The sequence below is a fragment of the Macaca fascicularis genome, chromosome 20 (assembly GCF_037993035.2).
Source record: "Macaca fascicularis isolate 582-1 chromosome 20, T2T-MFA8v1.1".
In the NCBI taxonomy this organism is placed as follows: Eukaryota; Metazoa; Chordata; class Mammalia; order Primates; family Cercopithecidae; genus Macaca; species Macaca fascicularis.
The window spans coordinates 80,094,707-80,117,705 of record NC_088394.1 but is presented as its reverse complement, the minus strand read 5'-3'; the positions used below and the strand labels follow the sequence as shown (position 1 = coordinate 80,117,705).

General features: G+C 51.9%; 1 protein-coding gene across 2 annotated transcripts; it reads left to right on the top strand.

The window, feature by feature from the left end:
* The first annotated feature begins 701 nt into the window (after positions 1 to 701).
* On the top strand, positions 702 to 20,188 carry KCNG4 (potassium voltage-gated channel modifier subfamily G member 4). 2 transcript variants are annotated; one of them, XM_045381907.3, is made up of 4 exons: positions 702 to 1,115; positions 1,494 to 1,702; positions 3,272 to 4,068; positions 18,296 to 20,188. In XM_045381907.3, the coding sequence occupies exons 3-4, from the start codon at positions 3,313 to 3,315 to the stop codon at positions 19,097 to 19,099; spliced, it is 1,560 nt and encodes a 519-aa protein (XP_045237842.2). In that variant the 5' UTR covers positions 702 to 1,115; positions 1,494 to 1,702; positions 3,272 to 3,312; the 3' UTR covers positions 19,100 to 20,188. The 2 variants fall into 2 exon arrangements, with proteins under 2 accessions (XP_045237842.2, XP_015298749.3); XM_015443263.4 differs by lacking the exon at positions 1,494 to 1,702.
* The last annotated feature ends 2,811 nt before the right edge of the window (positions 20,189 to 22,999 follow it).

Genomic DNA, 22,999 nt, shown 5'->3' with positions numbered 1-22,999 from the left:
CACTGTCCTCATTTGACTGAGAAACCCAAGGCCCAGAGAGGTGAAGTGACTGACCGAGGACACACAGCCAGGCAGTGCAGAGTCCAAGTCCACACCCAGGCCCTGGACCGATGCCTCTTCCTTTTCACCCAGCCAACCAGTCAACCAGCACAGGAGCTTGCACTTACAGTTCTGATCTTCCCTGAACCCTCTCTCATTCCTGTGTTTTAAAGACAAGACATTTGAGGCTCAGAAGCAGTAACTCACCTGCCCAAGGTCACCCAGCCTTTCACATAGGAGCCAGGATCCAGGCGTGTGCGTGAATTCCAAGCTCACACCTCTTCCTATCCCTGTTCTCTAACACGGCCCCCTTGACTCCCACCCAGGGCTCAGAGCCTGGGCTTCTGTCTGAACCTGTCCCAGGCCTGGGCTGGTTAAAAGCAGCAAAAAGTTCCTTCTGCAGCTTGAGCTTGAGCCTGTCACCATCATCAGCATACCCCAAGAGCCTCTGGGGTGGCTGGAGACAGGTAGCTGCAGATGCCTCCGGCCCCAAGTTGCCCTCTGCCCCTCCTGAGTTGTGCTCCTCCATGCCAGGGGAGGGAGGACAGCTCCCCTTGCCTCCTAGGCGGTTGGCAGAGTGGCAGCGGCTGCTGCTCCTTCCTGCTGCTGGCTGATGGAGAGATTATTTCTAAGCCCTTCCCATTCCACCCCCCCCCCAACACACACACACACTGGCTTCTCTTGCAGGACCACACTGGCTGTCCCTGTGGGACTTGAAGTGCAGAGTCCGCTGCTCAACCAGAACAGCTGCCCTGGCTCCCTCCCAGCAAGAACCCCCAGACTCTCATCTCTCATAAGGAAAAGGACTTCTGGGTCCTTTAAAACAATCCCACCTCAATCCCCCAGGGCTCTCCTGCAGCTGCTGGAGAGAGATGCAGAATGAATGAACTTCTGGTTTCTGGAGGCGGCACGGGAAGAAAGATTGGAAACTAACTCTGCCAGAAACTGCTGTTTTGGGAATTATTTTTCTTCCCCTTCATCTCCACTACAAACCTGTCCCTTCCCTGGGCACCAAGACATGGGCTCCCCTTGCTTGGCAGAGAAACAGCTGGAAACTGGCTCCCTGAGACAAGAGGGTGAGTGAAACTTGACGGGAAGAGTTAATGCTTGCTGCAGAGCGGGCGGGGGCCGGGGGGAGGTTGATGCTGTTAAACATCCTTGGCAAAAGTGCTATTTTCAGTGAATTCCTTTCCCATGCTCCGGAAGGAGCTACTTGCCAGCTGTTTGGAAAGCCGTAGATTGAAAAATTGGGTTTATTCAGTGAATGCAGAAAGGGCAGTTTGCACGTTCTGGAAGGAGCCCCAGGCTGGGGGACAGAGTGCTGAGTTGGATTTGGATTTGCTGTGTGACCTTGGACAAGTTACTTCCCCTCGCTGGGTCTTGGTTTTTGCACTGGGAAAATGAGGAAGCTGGCAAAGGGCTCCCCGGATTTCAAAATACTCTTCTCTCTGCAGGCTCCTCATCCTCCTCTGGCAGTCCCCTGTGAGCAAAGTAATGCACTCAGAACAACAGAATGTTGTGCGGGGAGCAAGAGTGTGAAATAGGCTGCAATTCACTCTCCACTATCCACCAGAATCCAACTGGCTCTGAAATTGAGAGGAACTTTGATTTCCATTCAGCTGCCGAGTTTCTCTCTTGATTGGAGTGGAGTGCATCTGAAAATGTAAGCTTATAGATGCTTTGGAAATGGCTCTGGCTAGAATGAATGGCATAAGAAATGGTTGCAGGATCTGAAGGTTAGAAATATTATGGAAAGGACTTTTTAAATATGTGAATTGGCTAAATCTAAAACACTCACATTAAGTCAAGCATCTCATATAGGTCTGAAATGGAGAGAGCATTAGAGGCCCCTTCTTTTTTTTTTTTTTTTTCTTTTTGAGACAGAGTATCGCTCTGTTGCCCAGGCTGGAGTGCAATGGCGCAATCTCGGCTTACTGCAGCCTCCGCCTTCCAGGTTCAAGCCGTTCTCTTGCCTCAGCCTCCCAAGTAGCTGGGACTATAGGCACATGCCACCATGCTTGGCTAATTTTTGTGTTTTTAGTAGAGACGGGGTTTCATTGGCCAGGCTGGTCTCAAACTCCTGACCTCAGATGACCCACCTGCCTCGGCCTCCCAAAGTGCTGGGATTACAGGCATGAACCACTGTGCCCGGAGGCCTCCTTCATTCTGCAGATAAAAGACCATGGCCCTAGAGAGGGGGAGTAACTGGCTGGAGGTCACACAGCAAGGATGGCTAAGGCAAGCGCACAATGAACATGGAGGAGTACTGTGATTACAAGTATGCCATGCTCCTCTGTCCCCTTAGCAAAGGCCTCCCCAAATGAGGAAGCAACCAAGAGTGATTAAGTGAGACTGGTGGAGTTCCTCCTGAGACCTAGATGCTTAGATGCTGTGCTAAGGACAGTCACATTCCTGGTCTGTTCCAACTTTTAATAACAGACCCTCGCTGAGCTTCCTGATGTCAGATGCTTGCTAAACCGTAGGCAAGACACGCAAGACTTCCGTGCGTCAACCTCCTTATCTATAAAGTGGAGATCTTATGTCTACTTCATGAGGTTGTTGAGGTGAGTTAGGGGAAGCCAGGCATGTCAGAAGCATCTAGAAGTGTTATTAATACACACTTTCTTGTATGTTACTGCATATAACCCTTGCCATGCCCTACAGTGTGGGTACTCAAACTGCCCCCATCACACAGATAAAGCAAAGGACTCAGAGACACTGAGTAACCCACCTGTGCTGGCAGTCCGTAAGGGATTCGGCCCTGCCAGTGAACTTGAGAGCCTACATTCTTAAGCTCTATTTTTACCAACTGTACCTTGCAAGATTAGTACAAGTCTTGCCATTTGAATGAATGATGCTGAGATCAGAGAGGTATAGCCACATACCTGAGACCACAGAGCCCAGAAGTGGCACCGCTCTGATTTGTCCAGCTCAGGACTGAGTTACTCATCCATGCAATTCAGTCCCCATCCATGCAACGTCTGTTCTGGAGACATTCTTCTTCGATACCAGTAGATGTTCCACCAGGGAAGGGCTTTGTTCACTGATGTATCCCAAGCACACAGTAGGTGCCCAATAAATATGTGTTGAGCTAAAGGTTAAAAGAACAAGCCATGCAGATGCGGTTGCAGGAAAGCACATGTAAGAACATCTGTAGTCGCGACATCCAGGACTCTTTGCCCCAAGACTGATTTCCCTTCCTTTTTCTTGCTCTTTGTCCCTTGGGTATCAGACTGGTAAACCCAGCACTTCCTTGCCTTGCGATCTTCGACAATGCCCATGCCTTCCGGAGACCGGGGCCTGCATCCCAGACACCACCACTATGGTTCCCACAGCCCTTGGAGTCAGCTCCTGTCCAGCCCGGTGAAGATGCCGTCCATCAAGGGCCTTTACTACCGCAGGGTGCGGAAGGTGGGCGCCCTGGACGCCTCCCCGGTGGACCTGAAGAAGGAGATCCTGATCAACGTGGGGGGCAGGAGGTATCGCCTCCCCTGGAGCACGCTAGACCAGTTCCCGCTGAGCCGCCTGAGCAAACTCAGGCTCTGTCGGAGCTACGAGGAGATCGCGCAGCTCTGCGATGATTACGACGAGGACAACCGGGAGTTCTTCTTTGACAGGAGCCCCAGCGCCTTCGGGGTGATCGTGAGCTTCCTGGCGGCCGGGAAGCTGGTGCTGCTGCAGGAGATGTGCGCGCTGTCCTTCCAGGAGGAGCTGGCCTACTGGGGCATCGAGGAGGCCCACCTGGAGAGGTGCTGCCTGCGGAAGCTGCTGAGGAAGCTGGAGGAGCTGGAGGAGCTGGCCAAGCTGCACAGGGAGGAGGTTCTGCGGCAGCAGAGGGAGACACGCCGCCCTGCCTCGCACTCCTCGCGCTGGGGCCTCTGCATGAACCGACTGCGCGAGATGGTGGAAAACCCGCAGTCCGGGCTGCCTGGGAAGGTCTTCGCTTGCCTCTCCATCCTCTTCGTGGCCACCACCGCCGTCAGCCTGTGCGTCAGCACCATGCCGGACCTCAGGGCGGAGGAGGACCAGGTGAGTGGCCTCTGATGGGGCCCATGGCTCCACCCCGCAGGGTGCCTGGGCAGAGGTGTCTTTTAGGGGCCCACGAAAATGTCTTCAGGTCTTAAAATAAGAAGAAAAAACATGAATATTATCCAACGTGGATTATATTCATTATTAGACCATCAGTGATAAAAGACAATTTTTCATCTTTTTTTTTTTTTTTTTGGAGTCCTACAAAGGCAAAAGTGCCTACGACTCACTGTGAAAGTCATTCAGTGGGCCGGGCGCGGTGGCTCAAGCCTGTAATCCCAGCACTTTGGGAGGCCGAGGCGGGCGGATCACGAGGTCAGGAGATCGAGACCATCCTGGCTAACACGGTGAAACCCCATCTCTACTAAAAATACAAAAAACTAGCCGGGCGCGGTGGCGGGCGCCTGTAGTCCCAGCTACTCGGGAGGCTGAGGCAGGAGAATGGCGTGAACCCGGGAGGCGGAGCTTGCAGTGAGCTGAGATCAGGCCACTGCACTCCAGCCTGGGTGACAGAGCAAGACTCCGTCTCAAAAAAAAAAAAAAAAAAAAGAAAGTCATTCAGTGGCCCTCAGTCACGCATGGACTCAGTGGGCCACACAGACCCAGCGTCACCTCTCCAGGCTCTCCCGACTCTGTGACTACAGGCGAATCACTCCACCTCCTCTCTGAGCCTGTCTCCCCCTCTGTGAAATGGGTAATGTCACCACCAAGGTTTACTCACCCAGTGAACTCAATATGTGTTTACTGAGCAGCACTCTGTGCTAAGCCCTAGACCAGGTCAAAAACATGAAATCCCTGCCTTCTTGAGCTAACATTCTCCTGGGCATCCCCACTCCGTTTTCAGATGAGGAAACTGAGGCACGGGCCATTTATTTTCCTCGGAGCTCCACAGTAAGGACACCAAGGATGCAAAGGTCCCCAGGCCTCAGTTTCCCTGCAGTGCTCAGTGTCTGGGCCAGTCTCACTGGATGGGAAACTCACAGGTGAGCTGATATGTAAGTCACCCCGCCCCAGGAGGCCAGAGCAAAAAGTGCTGCTTGCCCATACCTTCATCCCCTTTCCAGGGAGTTACAGGAGACCCCAAGATACCCTCCCTCCAACCGGGAGCCAGATGGTCTGAGAAGCAAAATAAGAACCTAGCATTTGGTTGAGAGGGTTATTGGAAAGCTTCAGAGAACTAGATTGTTTCCTGATGTAAAAGATCACTCCTCCCGGCACCGAGCTCCCCAGGGCTGCCCATCATCCTGACGTTTGGAGCTTACCTTGTAATCAACAGAGAGAGAAACTAAACACATATGTAAGATGGTGCTTGCTCTATTTGGCTCATAACAGTTGCCAGCTCACCTAAGTTCTCTTCGCTTAAAGATATGTCCCAGGGCAAGACACCGGGATCAGAGAACTTGCCAGATAGAAAGGACTTAAATGGAGAACCAGCCCATGCCTCACACACAGTAGGATCCCAGTAAATATGGGTTGAATAAAATGTGTCTTGTCCAACCTACAAAAGTTTGACCCTAAAAAAACCCCACAAAATACTTGGGCCTCTAAACAGCTTATTTTCCCATGGAGAAGACGATAATGCCAATCATAGGCATTTTTTCATTCTACAGCATGAAAGCATGTGATTTCAGCGCCTGCCTGTTCACAGAAATATTTATGTGTGGACTCCGCAGTACAGAGATTAAGATAAAACAAGTGACCTCCCTACCCCATTTCTTAAGGGTGCCCTGATTCCAATTAATAAAGAAAGGCCCCTGGATGCCCATAAACCTGTTCCCTCTTAGAGATTTCCAGAGAGGGGAGAAATTGTGTAGGAGCCAGGATTTCGGTTGTGCAGACGGCCAAGATCTTTTCAAAATCCAATGCTTTGAAAATGACGAAGGGCATGAGCCCAGGCCCAGCTTAACAGTGACTAGGGAAATCAAATTAGAGGGGAGAGGTGGGCCTGCAGACCTGCGCAGTCCAAAGTTTCAGCCGAGGATCAGGCAGCCACGTCTCCTCCTGGGACAAGAGAGATTTATGCCCGGGCCCAGCCACAGTATCTTTATGCTTTCTCCTGAGTGAAAGCGCCTTTGTGTGTGTGCCCAGAGACAGGCTGAGGTGCTGCCCGGAGAGTGTCTGTGTTCCTGTTTAGATAATAATTCAGAGAGCAGGGAGGCTGAGGACGACGCAGTCTTTGTTCTCCCAAGACGGTGACCTTACATTTACGTAAAAGGACGATGGCCACACGTGCTTTGTGTTCCTTATTTGCCCTCAGGGAATGTCACTCTGAGAGGGACCGGCTGCTTCTGGGTCAGGCAGTGCCCGTTGGGTGTGGGGCCAGTGTCCTGCAAATTGACCCTGATGGCATCCACGCACATGAAATGTCACAATGGCAGGGTGGGGGAACAGACCCAGGGCTATAACCCACAGAACTCCTCCATCAGAAACAGAAACAATGGACGGACATTTGCTGTAAACAGTTTTCCATTTTTCTACCTTCTCATAGCAACATCCCTTGGAGTAAACCTGATAGTGGGGTAAAGGTCTGTGCCAGGGATTGCAAATTACAATGGAGTCTGGGTGCAGCGGCTCACGCCTGTAAGCCCAGCAGTCTGGGAGGCCGAGGTGGGTGGATCACCTGAGGTCAGGAGTTCGAGACCAGCCTGGCCAACATGATGAAACTCCGTCTCTACTAAAAAAACACAAAAAGCATTAGCCGGGTGTGGTGGCGTGCACCTGTAATCCCAGCTACTTGGGAGGCTGAGGCAAGAAAATCGCTTGAACCCTCAGGCAGAGGCTGCAGTGAGCCAAGACTGTGCTACTGCACTCCAGCCTGGGCAACAAGAGAAAACCTCCATCTCAAAAAAAATTACACTGGAGAAGGGAAGAGGCAGTGTAGAGAGGAAGGACCAAGCCAGCGCCTGAGCTCTTCTAAGGGGCACCAGATTTTAAAGTTCTGGATTTCCCTGGGGGATTCTTCCCCAAAAGGATCAAAGAACCAATGTTTCCTAAGTGCCATTCATGAGGTTGGCATTTCACACCGTGGACTGATTTCATCCCTGTGGCAGCATGGGGAAGTGAATACCACTTCCACCCCCATTTTACAGATGGGAAACTGAGGCTCAGAGAGGTTTTATCACTTTCTGAAGCTCACAGTCAGTGGCAGCGCTAAGATTTGAACTCACCTCTGATTGGCTCTAAAATCCAACCCCCTATGACTACACAACACTGATACCATCTTTCTTTCCTTTCCTTTCCTTTGTTTTCTTTCTTCCTTCCTTCCTTTTCTTTTTCTTTCCTTCTTTCCTTCTCTTTCTCTCTTTCTTTTTTTAAATTTGAGACAGGGTCTAACTTTGTCACCCAGGCTAGTGTGCAGTCGCACGATCTTGGTAGCTAACTGCAGCCTCCATCTCCTGGGCTCAAGTGATCCTCCCACCTCAGTCCCCCAAGTAGCTGGGACTACAGGTGTGCGTCACCACACCCAGCTAATTTTTTGTATTTTTTGTAAAGACAGGATTTCCCCATGTTGCCCAGGCTGGTCTCAAACTCCTGAGTTCAAGCGATCTGCCTGCCTTGGCCTCTCAAAGTGCCAGGATTATAGGCATGAGCCACCGTGCCCAGTCCTAACTTTCAATTCTGGGCCACTTCACCTGTAGTCTAGAACTTCAGCCTCAGGGGCATTTTGTGCTTCTGAGGCAGCCAGACTTTGTGAAACAGCTCTCAGGCCAGCAAGATGGTGCAAAGGCCAGACACCCTGGGTTTCAACCTTGGCCTCACCCGTGACTAACCCAGTGATCTTGGGAAAGTCACTTAATCTCCTTGAGCCTCAGTTTCCTCCTCTGTGAAATGAGGGTGCTCTAAGCGCTTCCCTCAAGGGATCATGTGGTGCATAAAGCAGCTGGGACAGTGCCAACACTCAGAGGTGCTCAGCGAACATCCGTCATACTGATCATCATTCATTCATTCATTCAGTAGTAGTTAACAGGAGACCAAACATTCATCCTTTACCTTCCTTCAACAACAGTCATTGACTGCCTACTAAAGCCCATTCTTCTGGGTGCTGGAGAGAAGACAAATTTCTTTTTTTTTTTTTTTTTTTTTTTTTTTGAGACGGAGTTTCACGCTGTTGCCCAGGCTGGAGTGCAGTGGCGCGATCTCGGCTCACTGCAAGCTCCGCCTCCTGGGTTCACGCCATTCTCCTGCCTCAGCCGCCTGAGTAGCTAGGACTACAGGCGCCCGCCACCGCGCCCGGCTAATTTTTTGTATTTTTAGTAGAGACGGGGTTTCACTGTGGTCTCGATCTCCTGACCTTGTGATCTGCCCGCCTCGGCCTCCCAAAGTGCTGGGATTACAGGCTTGAGCCACCGCGCCCGGCCGAGAAGACAAATTTCTTACTTCCTTGGAGCTTAGATTCTGAGCAGCCCTGCTCATACCTTTTTTTTTTTTTTTTTTTTTTTTTTGGGACAGGGTTTCACTCTGTCACCCAGGCTGGAGTACAGTGGCACAATCTCAGCTCACTGCAGCCTCTGCCTCGCGGGTTCAAGCGATCGTCCCGCCTCAGCCTCCTGAGTAGCTGGAACCACAGGCAGGCATCATCACGCCCGGCTAATTTTTGTATATTTTGTAGAGATGGGTTTCACCACGTTGGCCAGGCTGGTCTCAAACTCCTGAGCTCCAATGATTCTCCCACCTCGGCCTCCCAAAGTGTTGGGATTACAGGCATGAGCCACTGCACCCCAGCCCCCTGCTCCATTTTTCTGCGTTGACATTTACAAAACATGAAATCGAGCACCTTAAAGGAAACAATTTAGTGGCATTTAGTACAATCACGATCTTCTGCAGCCACCACCACCTCTATCTAGTTCCAAAACTTGTTCTCAGCACTCCAGAAGAAAACCCTGTCCCAGCTAAGCAGTCTCTCCTCCTCCCTCTCCCGCCAGCCCCTGGCAGCCACCCATCTGCTTTCTGTCTCCATGAATTAGCCCATTCTGGACATTTCACAGAAATGGAACCATGCCAGGTGTGGTCTTCTGTGACTGGCTTCCTGCTCCAGCATCATGTCTTCAAGGTCCATGCACACTGTGCCATGTGTCAGACCTTCGTTCCTCTTCATGGCCGAATACTATTCCACTGTATGTATATGCCACTATTGGTTTATCCATCCAGCACTGACGGCCTACTCCACGTTGATAGCTGAAGATAGAGAGACACACTCCAAAGACCGACCCCCACCTCCAAGGAACAAGATGAGTTTGAGACATGAAGCCAGGATTCTGTTCCCACGGCTGCCACACAGACCCCTTTCAATAGGCAGGATTCAAGATCTAGTCCTGACCCTCGTTTTTTTTTTTTTTTTTCTTTTTGAGATGGAGTTTTGCTCTTGTCACCCAGGCTGGAGTGCAGTGGTGCGATCTCAGCTCACTGCAACCTCCACCTCCCAGGTTCAAGCGATTCTCCTGCCTCAGCCTCCCAAGTAGCTGGGATTACAGGCACGCAACACCATCCCCAGCTAATTTTTGTATTTTTAGTAGAGATGGGTTTTCACCATGTTGCCCCGTCTGGTCTCGAACTCCTGGCCTCAGGTGATCCACCTGCCTCTGCCTCCCAAAGTGCTGAGATTACAAGCTTGAGCCACCCCGCCTGACCCTGACTCTCGTTTGAATGCACTGGGAGATCCAGGGCAGGTCACATCTGCCCCTGGACCTCAAACTCCTGCTGGTAAAATGATGGTCTGGACTTGTCATTTTACAGCTGACTGGTCCCTAGCGTCCTTCCAGCCCTGGGCACCTGCAGCCTCATGTCCTTGTCTGTTTGCTGCAGTTTTCCAGGTTCTTTCTTTCCCTCTGCCTTCATTGTCCTCCCTGCCATTCATCTCTCGCGCCCTCTCTACGTGACCTCAGACCTGGCCGGGCAGCTCTGCCTTTTACCTCCCTCCGGGGCAGCCTGAACACCACTGGCCAGGACCATTTTTATTCCTCTTTACTGCTACTAAGACATCCCAACCACTGCAGATAGTATCAGGTCATGGAAAGGACCAGCATCTTCAGTTTGCTCGTCCCGGGTTGAGTCCCAGCTCTCCTACTCCCTGGCTCTGCCCTCAGACAAGTCCTTTTCTTTCTCTGTGCCTCTATTTCCTCACCCATCAAAGAGGACAATCATAACACTATTCAGAGGGCGGTGCTGAGGACTGAATGAAAACCTGTATATCAGGCACCAGCACAGAGTGGACGCTTGTTGTTTTGCTCCCCCTTGGGGCTGGGCTCATACCTCTGCACCTGCTCTGCTGCTCTGCTCACCAGCCTCCGTCCCTGGCTCCCTCCAACCTGAATCGCAATGGCCAAGTCAGGGGCCGGTGACTCAAATGTCCTCTCCATCCCCTTCCAGTGCCTGCCCTCATTCCTCCTCTGCTCTGGCTTTCAGCGTGTCTTTTCTGAGGGCTTGCTCTGGCTGGAGACTCGGTAGGAGAAGTAGGGAACTCGCCACGCTCAAGACCATCCCTGCCGGCCTTCCCACGGTTCTCCTCCCACCTTGGGTGCTACTCCTGCCCCACAACATTGCCTGGGGCTTTCAGGGATATTGTCAAAGGGACATGTACACCCTATGGCAACCGAGTAAAGCGCCCTTGGTGATATCTCTGCAGAACCATGGTGGGGTTAGGGAGCAGAACCACGTGGGCTCTTCGGTTCTCGCCTTCCTTCTCATCCTAGACTGTAGACATTTCAGCGTCTTACTAAGGTGGAGGGCTGGGGAAGGAAGGCACAGAGAGTGGTTTGTTTGTTTATTTGTTTGTTAGTTTTGAGACGGAGTCTCGCTCTGTCACCCAGGCTGGAGTGCAGAGGTGCGATCTCAGTTCACTGCAAGCTCTGCCTCCCATGTTCACACCACTCTCCTGCCTCCTCAGCCTCCCAAGTAGCTGGGGCTACAGACACCTGCCACCACGCCCGGCTTTTTTTTTTTTTTTTTTTTCAGACGGGAGTGCAGGTTGCTTACCGCAACCTCCGCCTCCTAAGTTCAAGTGATTCTCTTGCCTCAGCCTCCAGAGTAGCTGGAACTACAGGCGCCCGCCACCATGCCCAGCTAATTTTTGTACTTTTAGTAGAGACGGGGTTTTGCCATTTTGGCCAGGCTGGTCTCGAACTCCTGACCTCAGGTGATCCACTAGCCTCAGCCTCCCAAAGTGCTGGGATTACAGGTATGAGCCACTGCGACCAGCCCACAGAGAGAGATTCTTAAAAGACCAGCTGGGACTCTTGGGCCCCCCTCCCCAGGATGCAGCTCACCTTTTGGGCTGCCATGTCCGCCTCCCTGCCTCCTCACCCTTTAGTAAGAGGCCCTGCGCAAGAGCCAGCTCCTGCCTCCTCCTCTGTCCCTTTCTCGGACCATGAATCAGCTTCCTAAAGAACTGGCCTGCTCTCTGGAGCTTCTCTGTGCTCGGTGGCATTTAGTAATTGCTCTAGCAAATGCTTATCCTAGTTTTGTTGCTTTTGGTTGTTTTTATCCTGCAGCTGTGTCTCTCCCTGTGTCCCGGCCAAGAATCAATATTCCCTGTTTCCTGGCCTGGGGCCTCCCCGATGCTCTGCAGGTGACAGTTTCCTCTGCCTCCTCACACTCCCCCCGCCTCCGCGTGTCCAACTCCCAGCCCCCTGCAAATGCCCCGCGCAGACACCGCCACCCACACTCATTCAGGAGTCGTTGAGGAAGGGCCCCTGCAGGCTGGACCTGTGCTGGACACTGGGAGGGTCCCTAGGTCTCTCCTTCAGTGACTGCTGAAGGGATATTAGTACAGAGACGATGGGATGGCGGCCTGCCATCTCTGCACAGGGAGAACCACTGTGAGACTCACAGTCAGTGGATACTTCTTAGACCCTTGCTGGGCTCCCGGCCCTGTGCTAGTCATTTCCCTGTTTCCTAATTTAATCCTCACCGCAATCCCATTCTACAGATCAGAAAACGGCCTCAAGAAGTTACGTAACTTGCCTGATAGCCGCTAAGCTAGTAATGCTCCCTCAGCAGCAGTTCCTTTTTCTTTTTTCAAGACAGGGTCTTGCTCTGTTGCCCAGGCTGGAGTGCAGTGGTGCAGTCTCGGCTCTCCTCCAACCTCCTGGGTTCAAGTGATTGTCGTGCCTCAGCCTCCTGAGTAACTGGGATTACAGGCATGCACCACCAGGCCCAGCTAATTTTTGTGTTTTTAGTAGAGACAGGGTTTCCCCCACATTGTCCAGGCTGGTCTCAAACTCTCTTGCCTCAAGTGATCCGCCCACTTCAGCCTCCCGAAGTGCTGGGATTACAGGCGTGACTCACCATGCCCAGCCCAGTGGCAGCTGCTTTCTAATAAGAATTTGCTGGAAGCTCTAGAAGAGAAGTCAGCCATCCAACCTGCCCAAGGTGAAGGCCAGGGAGAGCCCATGGTGGATCAGCTGCAGGGCCTGAACCGGACAGCAGTGCGGGGAGAGGATTGAGGAGGAAGACAAGCAACGTAGATTTGAGGAGCTCCTACACTACAGCGTCCCTGAGCAGGTCTCCCCGGTGCCCACAATTGCCCTGCGGGATGAGAATCACCTCCCCCATTTCACAGAAGGGAAGACGCCTTCAGTTAGATGACTCATGGGCCAGGTCCCATGATGGGGCTGACCCCGTCCAATTGGTTCCAACACTTTCAGAGTCCCTGTGTCCCAGTGTTGGGAAGAGGGGACAGCTGCTGGGAGTGGGCGGGAGGGGAGACCTGGGGAGGAGGGATTGCGGCTCATGGTGAGGAGGGGCTTGGGGGAGGCCCATGGGAGCAGAGTAAAGGAGGGGAGGGTGGCAGAGGGCACGGGCAGGAGAGAAAAGTGGCTAAAGGAGTGGGAGGAGTGAGTCAGCACATCCAGGCCCCAGGAGAGCCTCAGAGGAAACAGCTCAGGGCCTCAGGCCAGGGCCAGAGGCACAAATGGTGAACTCACCGCAGGAGGGAGGGGAGGAAGGGATGCCGAGCTGAGGAATGGACCAGCCCTGACTAAGGAGCTGCAGCAAAAGTGAGAGGTGGCCACGTTCCAAAGTGGGACTGGCAGGACTTGCTGGGAGGGACAGAGAGGGCGAGGAAGCCTCCAAGCTCATGTGGACCCTGAGCCCCTCCCAGATGGAGCTTCCAGAACTGGCCCTCGCTGCACCTGCAGGGCCCCCAGGGCAGCAGCTTTGCCCTCAGGAAACCCGCCGTGCTGCTGCGTGAAACAGGCCAGGCTCTGGGACCCCCACTACTCCCACCTGCTGCCTCCCCCAGGAGTACGCAGCCAGCTCAAACTGACTGTAACTCCCATACCACAATATTCGCCCTTTTAAAGTGCGCAGTTCGGTGGTCTTTAGTATCATCATGGAGCTGCGAAGCCATCATTCCCTTCCTCCTCCATCCAGCCCCGGACACCCACCCCTCTGCTTTCTGTCTCTGTGGATTTGCCTGCTCTGGACATCTCACTTAAATGGAATCATCCAACATAGGGTGTCTGTGTCTGGCTTCTTTCACTCAGCATCGTGTTTTCAAGGTGCATTCATGTTGTAGCATGATTTAGCCCTTCATTCCTTTTCATGGCTGCCTACTATTCCATTGTGTGAATAGGCCGCATATTATATATTCACTCATCAGTTTGTGGATGTTTAAGTTGTCTCTACTTTGGGGCTATTATGAATAATACTACCATGGACTTTGTGTACAAGTTTTGTTTTTGTTTTTGTTTTGTTTTTTTGAGACAGAATCTCAGGCTGTCACCCAGACTGCAGTGCAGTGGCACAGTCTTGGCTCGCTGCAACCTCCACCTCCTGAGTTCAAGTGATTCTCCTGCCTCAGCCTCCTGAGTAGCTGGGATTACAGGCGCCCACCACCATGCCTGGCTAATTTTTGTATTTTTAGTAGAGACGGGGTTTTACCATGTTGGCCAGGCTGCTTTTAAACTCCTGACCCCAGGTGATCCACCCGCCTCAGCCTCCCAAAGTGCTGGGATTACAGGCATGAGCCACCAGAACCGGCCTGCGTACAAGTTTTTGTGTGGACATATGTTTTCATTTGTCTGAGCTATACACCTAGGGGTGGAACAGCTGGGTTGCATATTAACTCTGTTTAACCTTTTGAGGACCTGCCAAACTGTTTCCACTGCCACTGCCCCATTTTACATCTGCACCAGCAGTGATTCTCCACAATCTCACCGACACTTGGCTATTGTCTGTCTTTATGATTCTAGCCATCCTAGTGGATGTCAAATTGTGTCTTACTGTGGTTTTGATTATCCTTTATTTTTGTTTTTTAACTTTTCATTATGGAGAATTTCAGACATTTACAAAGTCAATAGAATAATATAGGGAACCCCTGGGAAACCATGACTCAGCTACACGCAATGGTCAATATTCTGCCACTTTTTTTTTTTTTTTTTTTTTTGAGATGGAGTCTCGCTCTATCACCTATCACGCAGGCTGCAGTGCAGTGGTGCGATCTCGGCTCACTGCACCCTCCACCTCTCAGGTTCAAGCGATTCTCCTGCCTCAGCCTCCCAAGTAGCTGGGATTACAGGCATGTGTCACCACGCCTGGCTAATTTGTGTATTTTTAGTAGAGACAAGGTTTCACCACATTGGTCAGGCTGGTCTCGAACTCCTGGCCTTAGGTGATCCACCCGCCTTGCCCTCCCAAAGTGCTGGGATTGCAGGCGTGAGCCATCGTGCCCAGCCAATATTCTGCCATTCTTGTTTCCTCTCTCTTTCTATCCCCTCTCCACCTCAAATCACGTATCATTTGTTACTATTTTTCTTTTACAGCTTTACAGGTAAAATGTACATACACTGAAATGCACAAATCTTAGGTGCAGAATTTAATAAGCGGATGCACCCATGTCAGCCTCTCCCCTGTGAGTACAGAATATTTCCGTGACCCTAGAAAGCTCCCTTGTGGCCCTTCACAGGCCATCCTTACACTACCCAGAGGCAGCCTCTGTTCTGATCACTTTGTGTACCCTAGATGAGGCTGTCTGATCTCGAGCTTCCTGCAAATGGAAACACACACCCAGCTTGCTTTGCTCCACACCAGGCCCGTGGGATTCATCCGTATTGTTTCATCATTCACGCCCTGGGCCTTCTCCGGGCCGACACTTGTTCTTCCTCATTACAGGAAGGAGCCAGAACACACCTCGCTGTGCCTGTGACAAGGGCCAGGAATAGAGTGACCAACCATCCCGGTGTGCCCAGGGACCAGGGGGTTCCTAGGACCTGGAACTTTCTGGGTTTAAGCACAGAACTTCCACAAAGGGAGAAAGGATAACTTTTTTCTTTCCTTCTTTCCCCCTTTTCTCTTTTCTTCGAATATTTGCTAAGCTGGGAATTATTTCCTCTGCCCAGGCTCCATAAATACCCCCTGCCCAATGCCGGCATTTCTGAGGGACCAGTGCTGGGAGGCTGGATTTAGGATGCAGAGCAGAGCCTGATGCAGGTGCAGTGACGCGGCAGAGCAGAGCCCTTGCTGCAGTCCAGAGAGGTGGCCAGTGGGCCAGGCCATGGGAGGGGAATAGTCAGTGTGCATGGCTTGAATGTCCAAATGCCAGCCCCACAGGCAGGAGGACCCGGCAGAGCCTTCTCGGCCTCTCAGGAGTCACCTTCCTGAGCTATTGGGTCATCAGTGTGGAAGTTATTCCCGGGCTGTGAGTATTTTAAGCCTAGGGAGAAACTCCCAGGATGTCTGCAAAGAAAGAGGCCTTGTAGACAGAACCTAGCTCGGAGCCTGAAAACCTTCCAGGTGCCTCAGAGTGAATGGGGGCAGTTGCCAAATGTAGATTTCTGGGCGCCACCCTAAGGTCTGGATTTTGTGATGAGGGCCCAAGAATCTGCATTTACAACAAGCACCCTGGGGACTTCTGGTGCCGGGGTTTCCAAATCAGCTTTGAGAAATGCCAATTCTGTTCCAAACTCTGTATTAGAAACTGAAGCACAGAGAGGGCCAGTGGCCGCTGCAAAGTCACACAGCAAGTTTGTAGCAGGGCTGGGGAATGGGAACCCAAATCTTCCGAGCCCTTCAGGATCCTGAAGCAAACCCTGGGTAGTCGTGGCGAAGACCTCTCAGTGGGCTGGAGAATCCCCTCACCTTCCTGTAATATCTAGCCATAGGAAGAAGGCATTGCTACCCTTACACTGACCAGGCAGACTGTGGTCCATGACCAATGTATGATTGTGTTAAAATGGCTACAGTGCATCCTATGCCTGCGAGGTGCACGGTCCTGTTCATGGCTTTATATGCGTAATTTCTATTCATCACGACAGCTCTTCAGAGCTTAGACAACTGAAAGTCCAGAAGGGACAAGTGATTTGCCCAAGTAAGTGGAAGAGGTGGGATTTGAAACTGTGCTAGGCTCTGGGAGTATTGTAACTAGACAAGCAGACATGCTTTCTGGAGGGCTTGAAAGCTGGCAGGGCACAGAAAGTTCCTGATTCTCCAATCTTGCTAAAAAACTTGCTGTGTGGCTTCGCAGTGACCCCTGCCCCTCTCTGAGCTTCAGTTTCCAAAGAAGAGGCTGAAACACTCTGGATTCCACCCCTTGGCAGTGCTGCCTCTGACTCCCACCCCTGCAATAGTCCACACAGAAGTCCAGCCAGAAAGGTACCCTGCCCTGGACAGGCAAATAGAGACTGGCATGGTTCAGCCTGTTTCTCTTCCTCCAGCAGCCAGGCATAAAGAACATTTCCGCTTATGATTTCTGTGGGCACTGGAAATAATTTCTTTTTCCACTTCAGAGCACTTTAATCCAAAGAAAACTGTGGTTGTCAACATCTTGCCTTTAACACAGACAAGTTGCTTTGGCCATTCATCCATTCATCCATCAAGTATATGTATCGTGTGTGTGTGTGTGTGTGTGTGTAAAATATTTATAGCTACGTTTTCTACCCTGGCTCCACATTTGAATTATCCATGGGGGTTCTGGAAAATTCTACTGCTCAGCTCAAACCTAGATTAATTAAATTAGAATCTTGGGAGGACCTGGCCCAGGCAACAGAATGTTTCAAGGAACCCCCAGGTGATTCTAACCTGCAGCCAAGGTTGAGAACCACACATTAGAACAGTGCCTGTCAAACTTCAATTTGCATGAGTCACCTGGAGATCTTGTTAACTGCAGAATATGATTCCGTGGGATGGGGTGGGGCCTGAGATGCTCTGTTTCTAACAAGCTCCTCAGGGAGGCTGATGGTTTTGGCTCAAGGTCCACACTCTGAGTGGCAGAAGGGCTGGTGGAACTACCCTGAACTATTCGGGAGGAAGAACAAAATACAGAAACCAGAATGGCGCCCACGTGGCTGGAACTGCCCAGCTGGAATCCCGCGTGTCAAGGGCAGCAATTACACATCCCAAGGGCTGTCCTGGGGATTTGGGAGCCCTCTCTGCCCCACCAGCCTTCAAACCATCAGAAACGATATCTGTTTGTCTAGTCACAGTATGCCCAGGGGTTAGCACCATGCCTGGCACAAAGTGGGCCCTCCATACATTTTGTTGGCTAAATGAATGAGGGGTGGTAAACAACAAAGTTACAAAATAGCCAACAGCAGCTAAGAACCCTGGTACCACCTCTTAGATATGTGAGCTCAGGCGAGTCACTTCACTGCTGTGACCAACTTCCTGGGCCGTCAAATGGGGTCATGCTGCCTGCTCACGACAGTGCTATGTGGCTCGAGTAACAGCAGCAGAGCATTGCATGGTCCCCCGAGGTACTTATGTCATTAAGGTAGAGGCTGGCAGCTATAACAAAGAGACCGCAAACTAGAATAGTTTTAAACCAAATTTCTCTCTTGTGCAATAGTCCCAAGGTGAGGGATGTGGGTGAGTACAGACAACTCTTATTCCAGATTCTCCCGCCTTGATGTTCCCTCCTGGCCTGCAGCACTGGTCCAGTCCTCTCTTCTTAGCTGGGTTGCAGGCCCATCTGTGCTGTCCCGGCTCACACGAAGGATGAAAAGAGTGTGCACGAGTTAGATCCAGAAGTGGTTTGCATCACTTCTGTTTCCAGTCCAGAGGTGAGGACTTAGTCATTTGGCCACACCTAGTGGCAAGGGAAGCCAGAAAGAACGGTCTCTGACCTAGCCGATCTGCTGTATACCCAGCCACAACTGGAAAACTGTGTAAAAGGAGGTTCTGGTGGACAACTAAGTTTACAGCACAAAGCTCATGGGCATGAAGTCGTCCCCCAATTTCCAGCGCTGTTGCGGGTCCACTCTCTACCCCGCGTTGTTGCCTCTTCTCCCCGCAGGGCGAATGCTCTCGGAAGTGCTACTATATTTTCATCGTGGAGACCGTCTGCGTGGCCTGGTTCTCTCTGGAGTTCTGCCTGCGGTTTGTCCAGGCCCAAGACAAGTGTCAGTTCTTCCAGGGGCCCCTGAACATCATCGACATCCTGGCCATCTCCCCATACTATGTGTCACTGGCGGTGTCTGAGGAGTCCCCGGAGGATGGCGAGAGGCCGAGTGGGAGCTCCTACCTGGAGAAGGTGGGGCTGGTCCTGCGTGTGCTGCGGGCACTGCGCATCCTCTACGTGATGCGCCTGGCCCGCCACTCGCTGGGGCTGCAGACGCTGGGGCTCACTGTGCGCCGCTGCACACGTGAGTTCGGCCTGCTCCTTCTCTTCCTGGCCGTGGCCGTCACCCTATTCTCCCCTTTGGTCTACGTGGCCGAGAAGGAGTCAGGGCGGGTGCTGGAGTTCACCAGCATCCCTGCCTCCTATTGGTGGGCCATCATCTCCATGACAACGGTGGGCTACGGGGACATGGTGCCCCGCAGTGTGCCAGGCCAGATGGTGGCCCTCAGCAGCATCCTGAGCGGGATCCTCATCATGGCCTTCCCGGCCACGTCTATCTTCCACACCTTCTCCCACTCCTACCTGGAGCTCAAGAAGGAGCAGGAGCAGCTTCAGGCCCGTCTCCGCCACCTCCAAAGCGCTGGTCCGGCCAGTGAATGTGAACTCCTGGACCCCCACATGGCCAGTGAACATGAGCTCATGAACGATGTCAATGACCTCATCCTGGAGGGCCCAGCCTTGCCTATCATGCACATGTAACTCAGCACTCCCTGTGACTACATAGTAACCTCAACCCATCGCCCTGCCTGAAACACACTCAAGGGTACCCCACATAGACCACCTAGTGATGTTCTAGAGCCCAGGGAGGACTCCCAAAGCTGGAGGGGCATAAGACCACAGAGGCTGTGTGTCTGTGATCCTTGTCCCTGGGGGCCCGATGTCCCAGGCTGACTCTGTCCAGCCTGCTTGCCTTTTCCTCTCTCTGGCCATCTACTGAGCACGTCCAATCTTGCTGGAGTAGCTCAGTCTTCTTTCATTCTCTTTTCCTTCCCAGCAGAGGCTTTAACATCCCAGGCTGGGTTCTGGATGCCCACAGAACTAGTAACCATTGGTATTTGCATACTGAGCCTACAGAATTTCATGATTTCCCTAAGACCATCTTTCCTGGGCCATGCCACCATTGGAAATCAAAGGTCCAGTCACTGCAAACCCCACTGATCAAACTCTCCCACCCAACCTTTCCACGGGTTCCAGAGGGATCAGTATGTTCTCCTTCCGCTTACCACCACCAGTGGTATTTCCCTAATGCTGCTGCCTCCTGTCAGCTCTGAACACTTGTAGCTAAGAATGAAGAATCAGCCTTTTTGCAGTAAATCCCATGTTGAGGCTGATGCCCACAAGCCTGCCATCCCCCACCTGGAGCTCAAGAAGGAGCAGGCATCCCCAGGCATGCCTGGAATCTGGGACCTGGGAACTGGGACCTGGGACCTGGGACCTGAGACCTGGGCAGAAACTCCACTTGCCAGCACAGCCAGGCCCTCCTTGGCCGCCTGGACTCTTGGTGTGGTGTTCTCCAGTTATCCAGTCCTTAGCCTTACAGAGACAAACTCTTTCAGGGTCCACGTTGTCCCTTGAGAAGATCGTTCCTGCTGCTGCTTCCTCCCACACTGCAGGGGACCTTGGCTTTTCATCCACAGCTGAGCCCCCATGGACTCAGTGTAGCTTCGGCACAGAAACAAGGGGAATCGTAGGTGCTGCCCCTTGCTGGCTTCCCAGACTAGTCTTCTCCATGCTGGAGATAGACATTCTTAGCTCACATTTCAATGTATTTATTTATTTGTCCATTCATCTGTGAATAGAGTCTGTCCTTTGCATCCAGGGGAGGAGGCAGATGGAAGTCTGAGTCACTGGAGATAAAGCAGCATATTCTGAGAGCAGGCAGGAAGGAGCAATGAATTCCAAGCAGTGAGCTCCCAAAGACTTCACAGAGACATGGGCAGGGCTGGAGAGTAGAGGGGTATTTTGGGAGATGAAGCTGAACAGGTGGGTTGGGATGAGAAGGCGTGGGCCTTGCATGCTCTACGGAGGGCAGAGTGATGTGTGCAGGCTGTGGGTTAGGGAGATGACGAGGCTGGATTGGGCGTCAGAAGCCCAGTTTGGGATGAGGAGCCATTGAGCCATTCAGGCAAGACAGCGCTGCCTCCTTCCTAGGATTAATCGTACAATGTTCTGTCAAATCCTGGCTTCTCCCAGAAGAGCACACCTGGGAGACATCCTGAGGGCACTTCCCCAGAGTGGCTTGGCCCGCACAGGAGTTTGCGGTTGGCTCTAAGACCCCTGGAGAAAGTGCACGAGATCCAAACGGATGACAGAGAAGTGGTTTAGGCCCTGCCAATCTGATGTAGTGTACGTATGAGAGTAGTCAGCATTTTACCACTGCTAACAAGTCCCTTGCTGTTCATTCATTGTTAGTTTTTCACAATGTCCTGCTATGTGCCAGGCACAGTCCTCCACTGATGGCAATGCCAGGCAGCAGCATGGCAGAGGGCTCTGGCCCAGGAAGCGCCCTGCACCAGCATCTAGTGTCCAGGGAGCCTTGGCCTCCTGGGGAGCCCACCTTTCCTTGGAGTCCTCCGGGTGTCCCCCCAGCTGATGCGGGCACATGTCCCCATTCTTTTAGACCCCAATCTTTCCCAAGCTGACATGTCACCAGGTGACAGAGTAGTCCAGTGGCCATGACACAAGGAAAGCCCCTGTACCCTATAAAATCCCCAGCCTGGACGGCCACTCCACTCCACAAAGTGACAGGCAGATTCCCATAAACCTTGGATAGAAATTCCATGTGACAGGCACCTTGGACAGTAGCCATAGAAGTATTTCTGTTCCGGACTAACATTTTATTTATGTATTTATGTATGCATGTATGTATGTATTTATTTATTTATTGACAGAGTCTCTCTCTGTCCACCAGGCTAGAGTGCAGTGGCTTGATCTCAGCTCACTGCAACCTCTGCCCCCCGGGTTCAAGCAATTCTCCTGCCTCAGCCTCCCAAATAGCTGGGATTATAGTGCCTACTACCATGCTCAGCTAATTTGGTATTTTTAGTAGAGACAAGGTTTCATCATGTGGCCAGGCTGGTCTCGAACTCCTGACCTCAGGTGATCTACCCGCCTCGGCCTCCCAAAGTGCTGGAATTACAGGCACGAGCCACCGCGCCCGGCCCAGACTGACATTTTAATAACTACTCTTAGGCAAAATAGTAAAAGGGCAAAGTCTCCCACTTTCTCTCTGGGAGCTGGCTGGCTTGGGCGCTGGCTGGAACCCAGTGTCTCCACTGTCCGTGTGACCTCGGGCAGGCCCCTTCCCCCTCAGGCAGCTGCAGGCAGGTGTTGGGCTAGACCTGTGGGATTCTGACCTGGGTTCCACAAAGCAAGCTCAAGGACTGTCCTGTGGATGAAGACAGGGCTCTGCCTCCTGGGGCAAAACATTTGCAAGTAATAATGCTGAAAAGAATGTACGAGTTCCCAGTCCCCTCTCCTTCCAGTCAGTGTCCAGCCCAGCCCTTTGAACTGGGTGGTAAGCTCACTCTGGAACCAGAGACAAAGCCTAAACAGCCACTGGAAGGTCTGGGACCCACATCAGCCCCCACATCCACCCTGCCTTCTCACCGAAGACATTTTTTGTGTTGCATGCCTGGTGCAAAACGTATTAATGACAGCTCTGCCTATCCCTGTAACTGGCTTCTTCTACCCAGGCATCTCCCTTCTCCTCTACTTCACCTAGCAGGCATCTTCACCAAAGTGTGCCAGCGCTAAAAGAAACATTTAAAATCAAAATTAGGTGAAGCACCACCACCGTTATGAGATTCTATAGAGTCTTATTGTTCACCCAGTTGAGATGCTCTGCTAAATTAGACATGGAAAATTGGAATTGATTGCTCGCATGTGGGGCTTAATTAAATGCTCTATTTTTTCTCCCTGGTAATGTCCTAGGAGACGGGTCTACATTGTTTTAGTCTAGCCTTGCCGAACCGCCTTTCCTTTGTGCTGATTGAATAGGGGGGAAGTGACAAGCAAGTTACCAGGCAGTTTCTTCACCCCTGTTGGCTGAAAGGCCCCTTATGTTACCCAGAAGCGCTTGTGTTCTCTGAGGCCAGTGGGCACGACTGTAGCCAAAGGTGGACATCTTCCAGCCGAAGGCAAAGAGAAAACAGCCCTTCACGGCAAGCCATTTCGTGTTGTATTGTGGACGTGGTTGCCAGCGGTAACTGGGAAACTTTGACTCAGCATGTTCTAGCCAGACAGAGTTGAGCCCAAGTAGTGAGCTAAGGAAGGGTGAATTAATTCTTCAATGGCATGAGAGGGATGCAAGACTGTACTGGGGACCACTGACTCTATTTCGATGGCTTTAGGACTTTAGAATATGGTAAAACTGGAAGTCCCACTGGAAGACCGTCGTTCCGAGCAGGGAGTTTCCACGAGGGACGCGTGCACCCCTGCGGATGACGTGCATTTCACAGTGCAAAGTGTCCAGTGATTCCATCGGATTCTCAAGGGAATCAATGACTTCTCCAGAAAGATAACAAATTCTTAAGTAAATCAACTCCCTCATTTTAAAATGGAGAGATTAAGCCCGGCACAGTGGCTCATGCCTGTAAT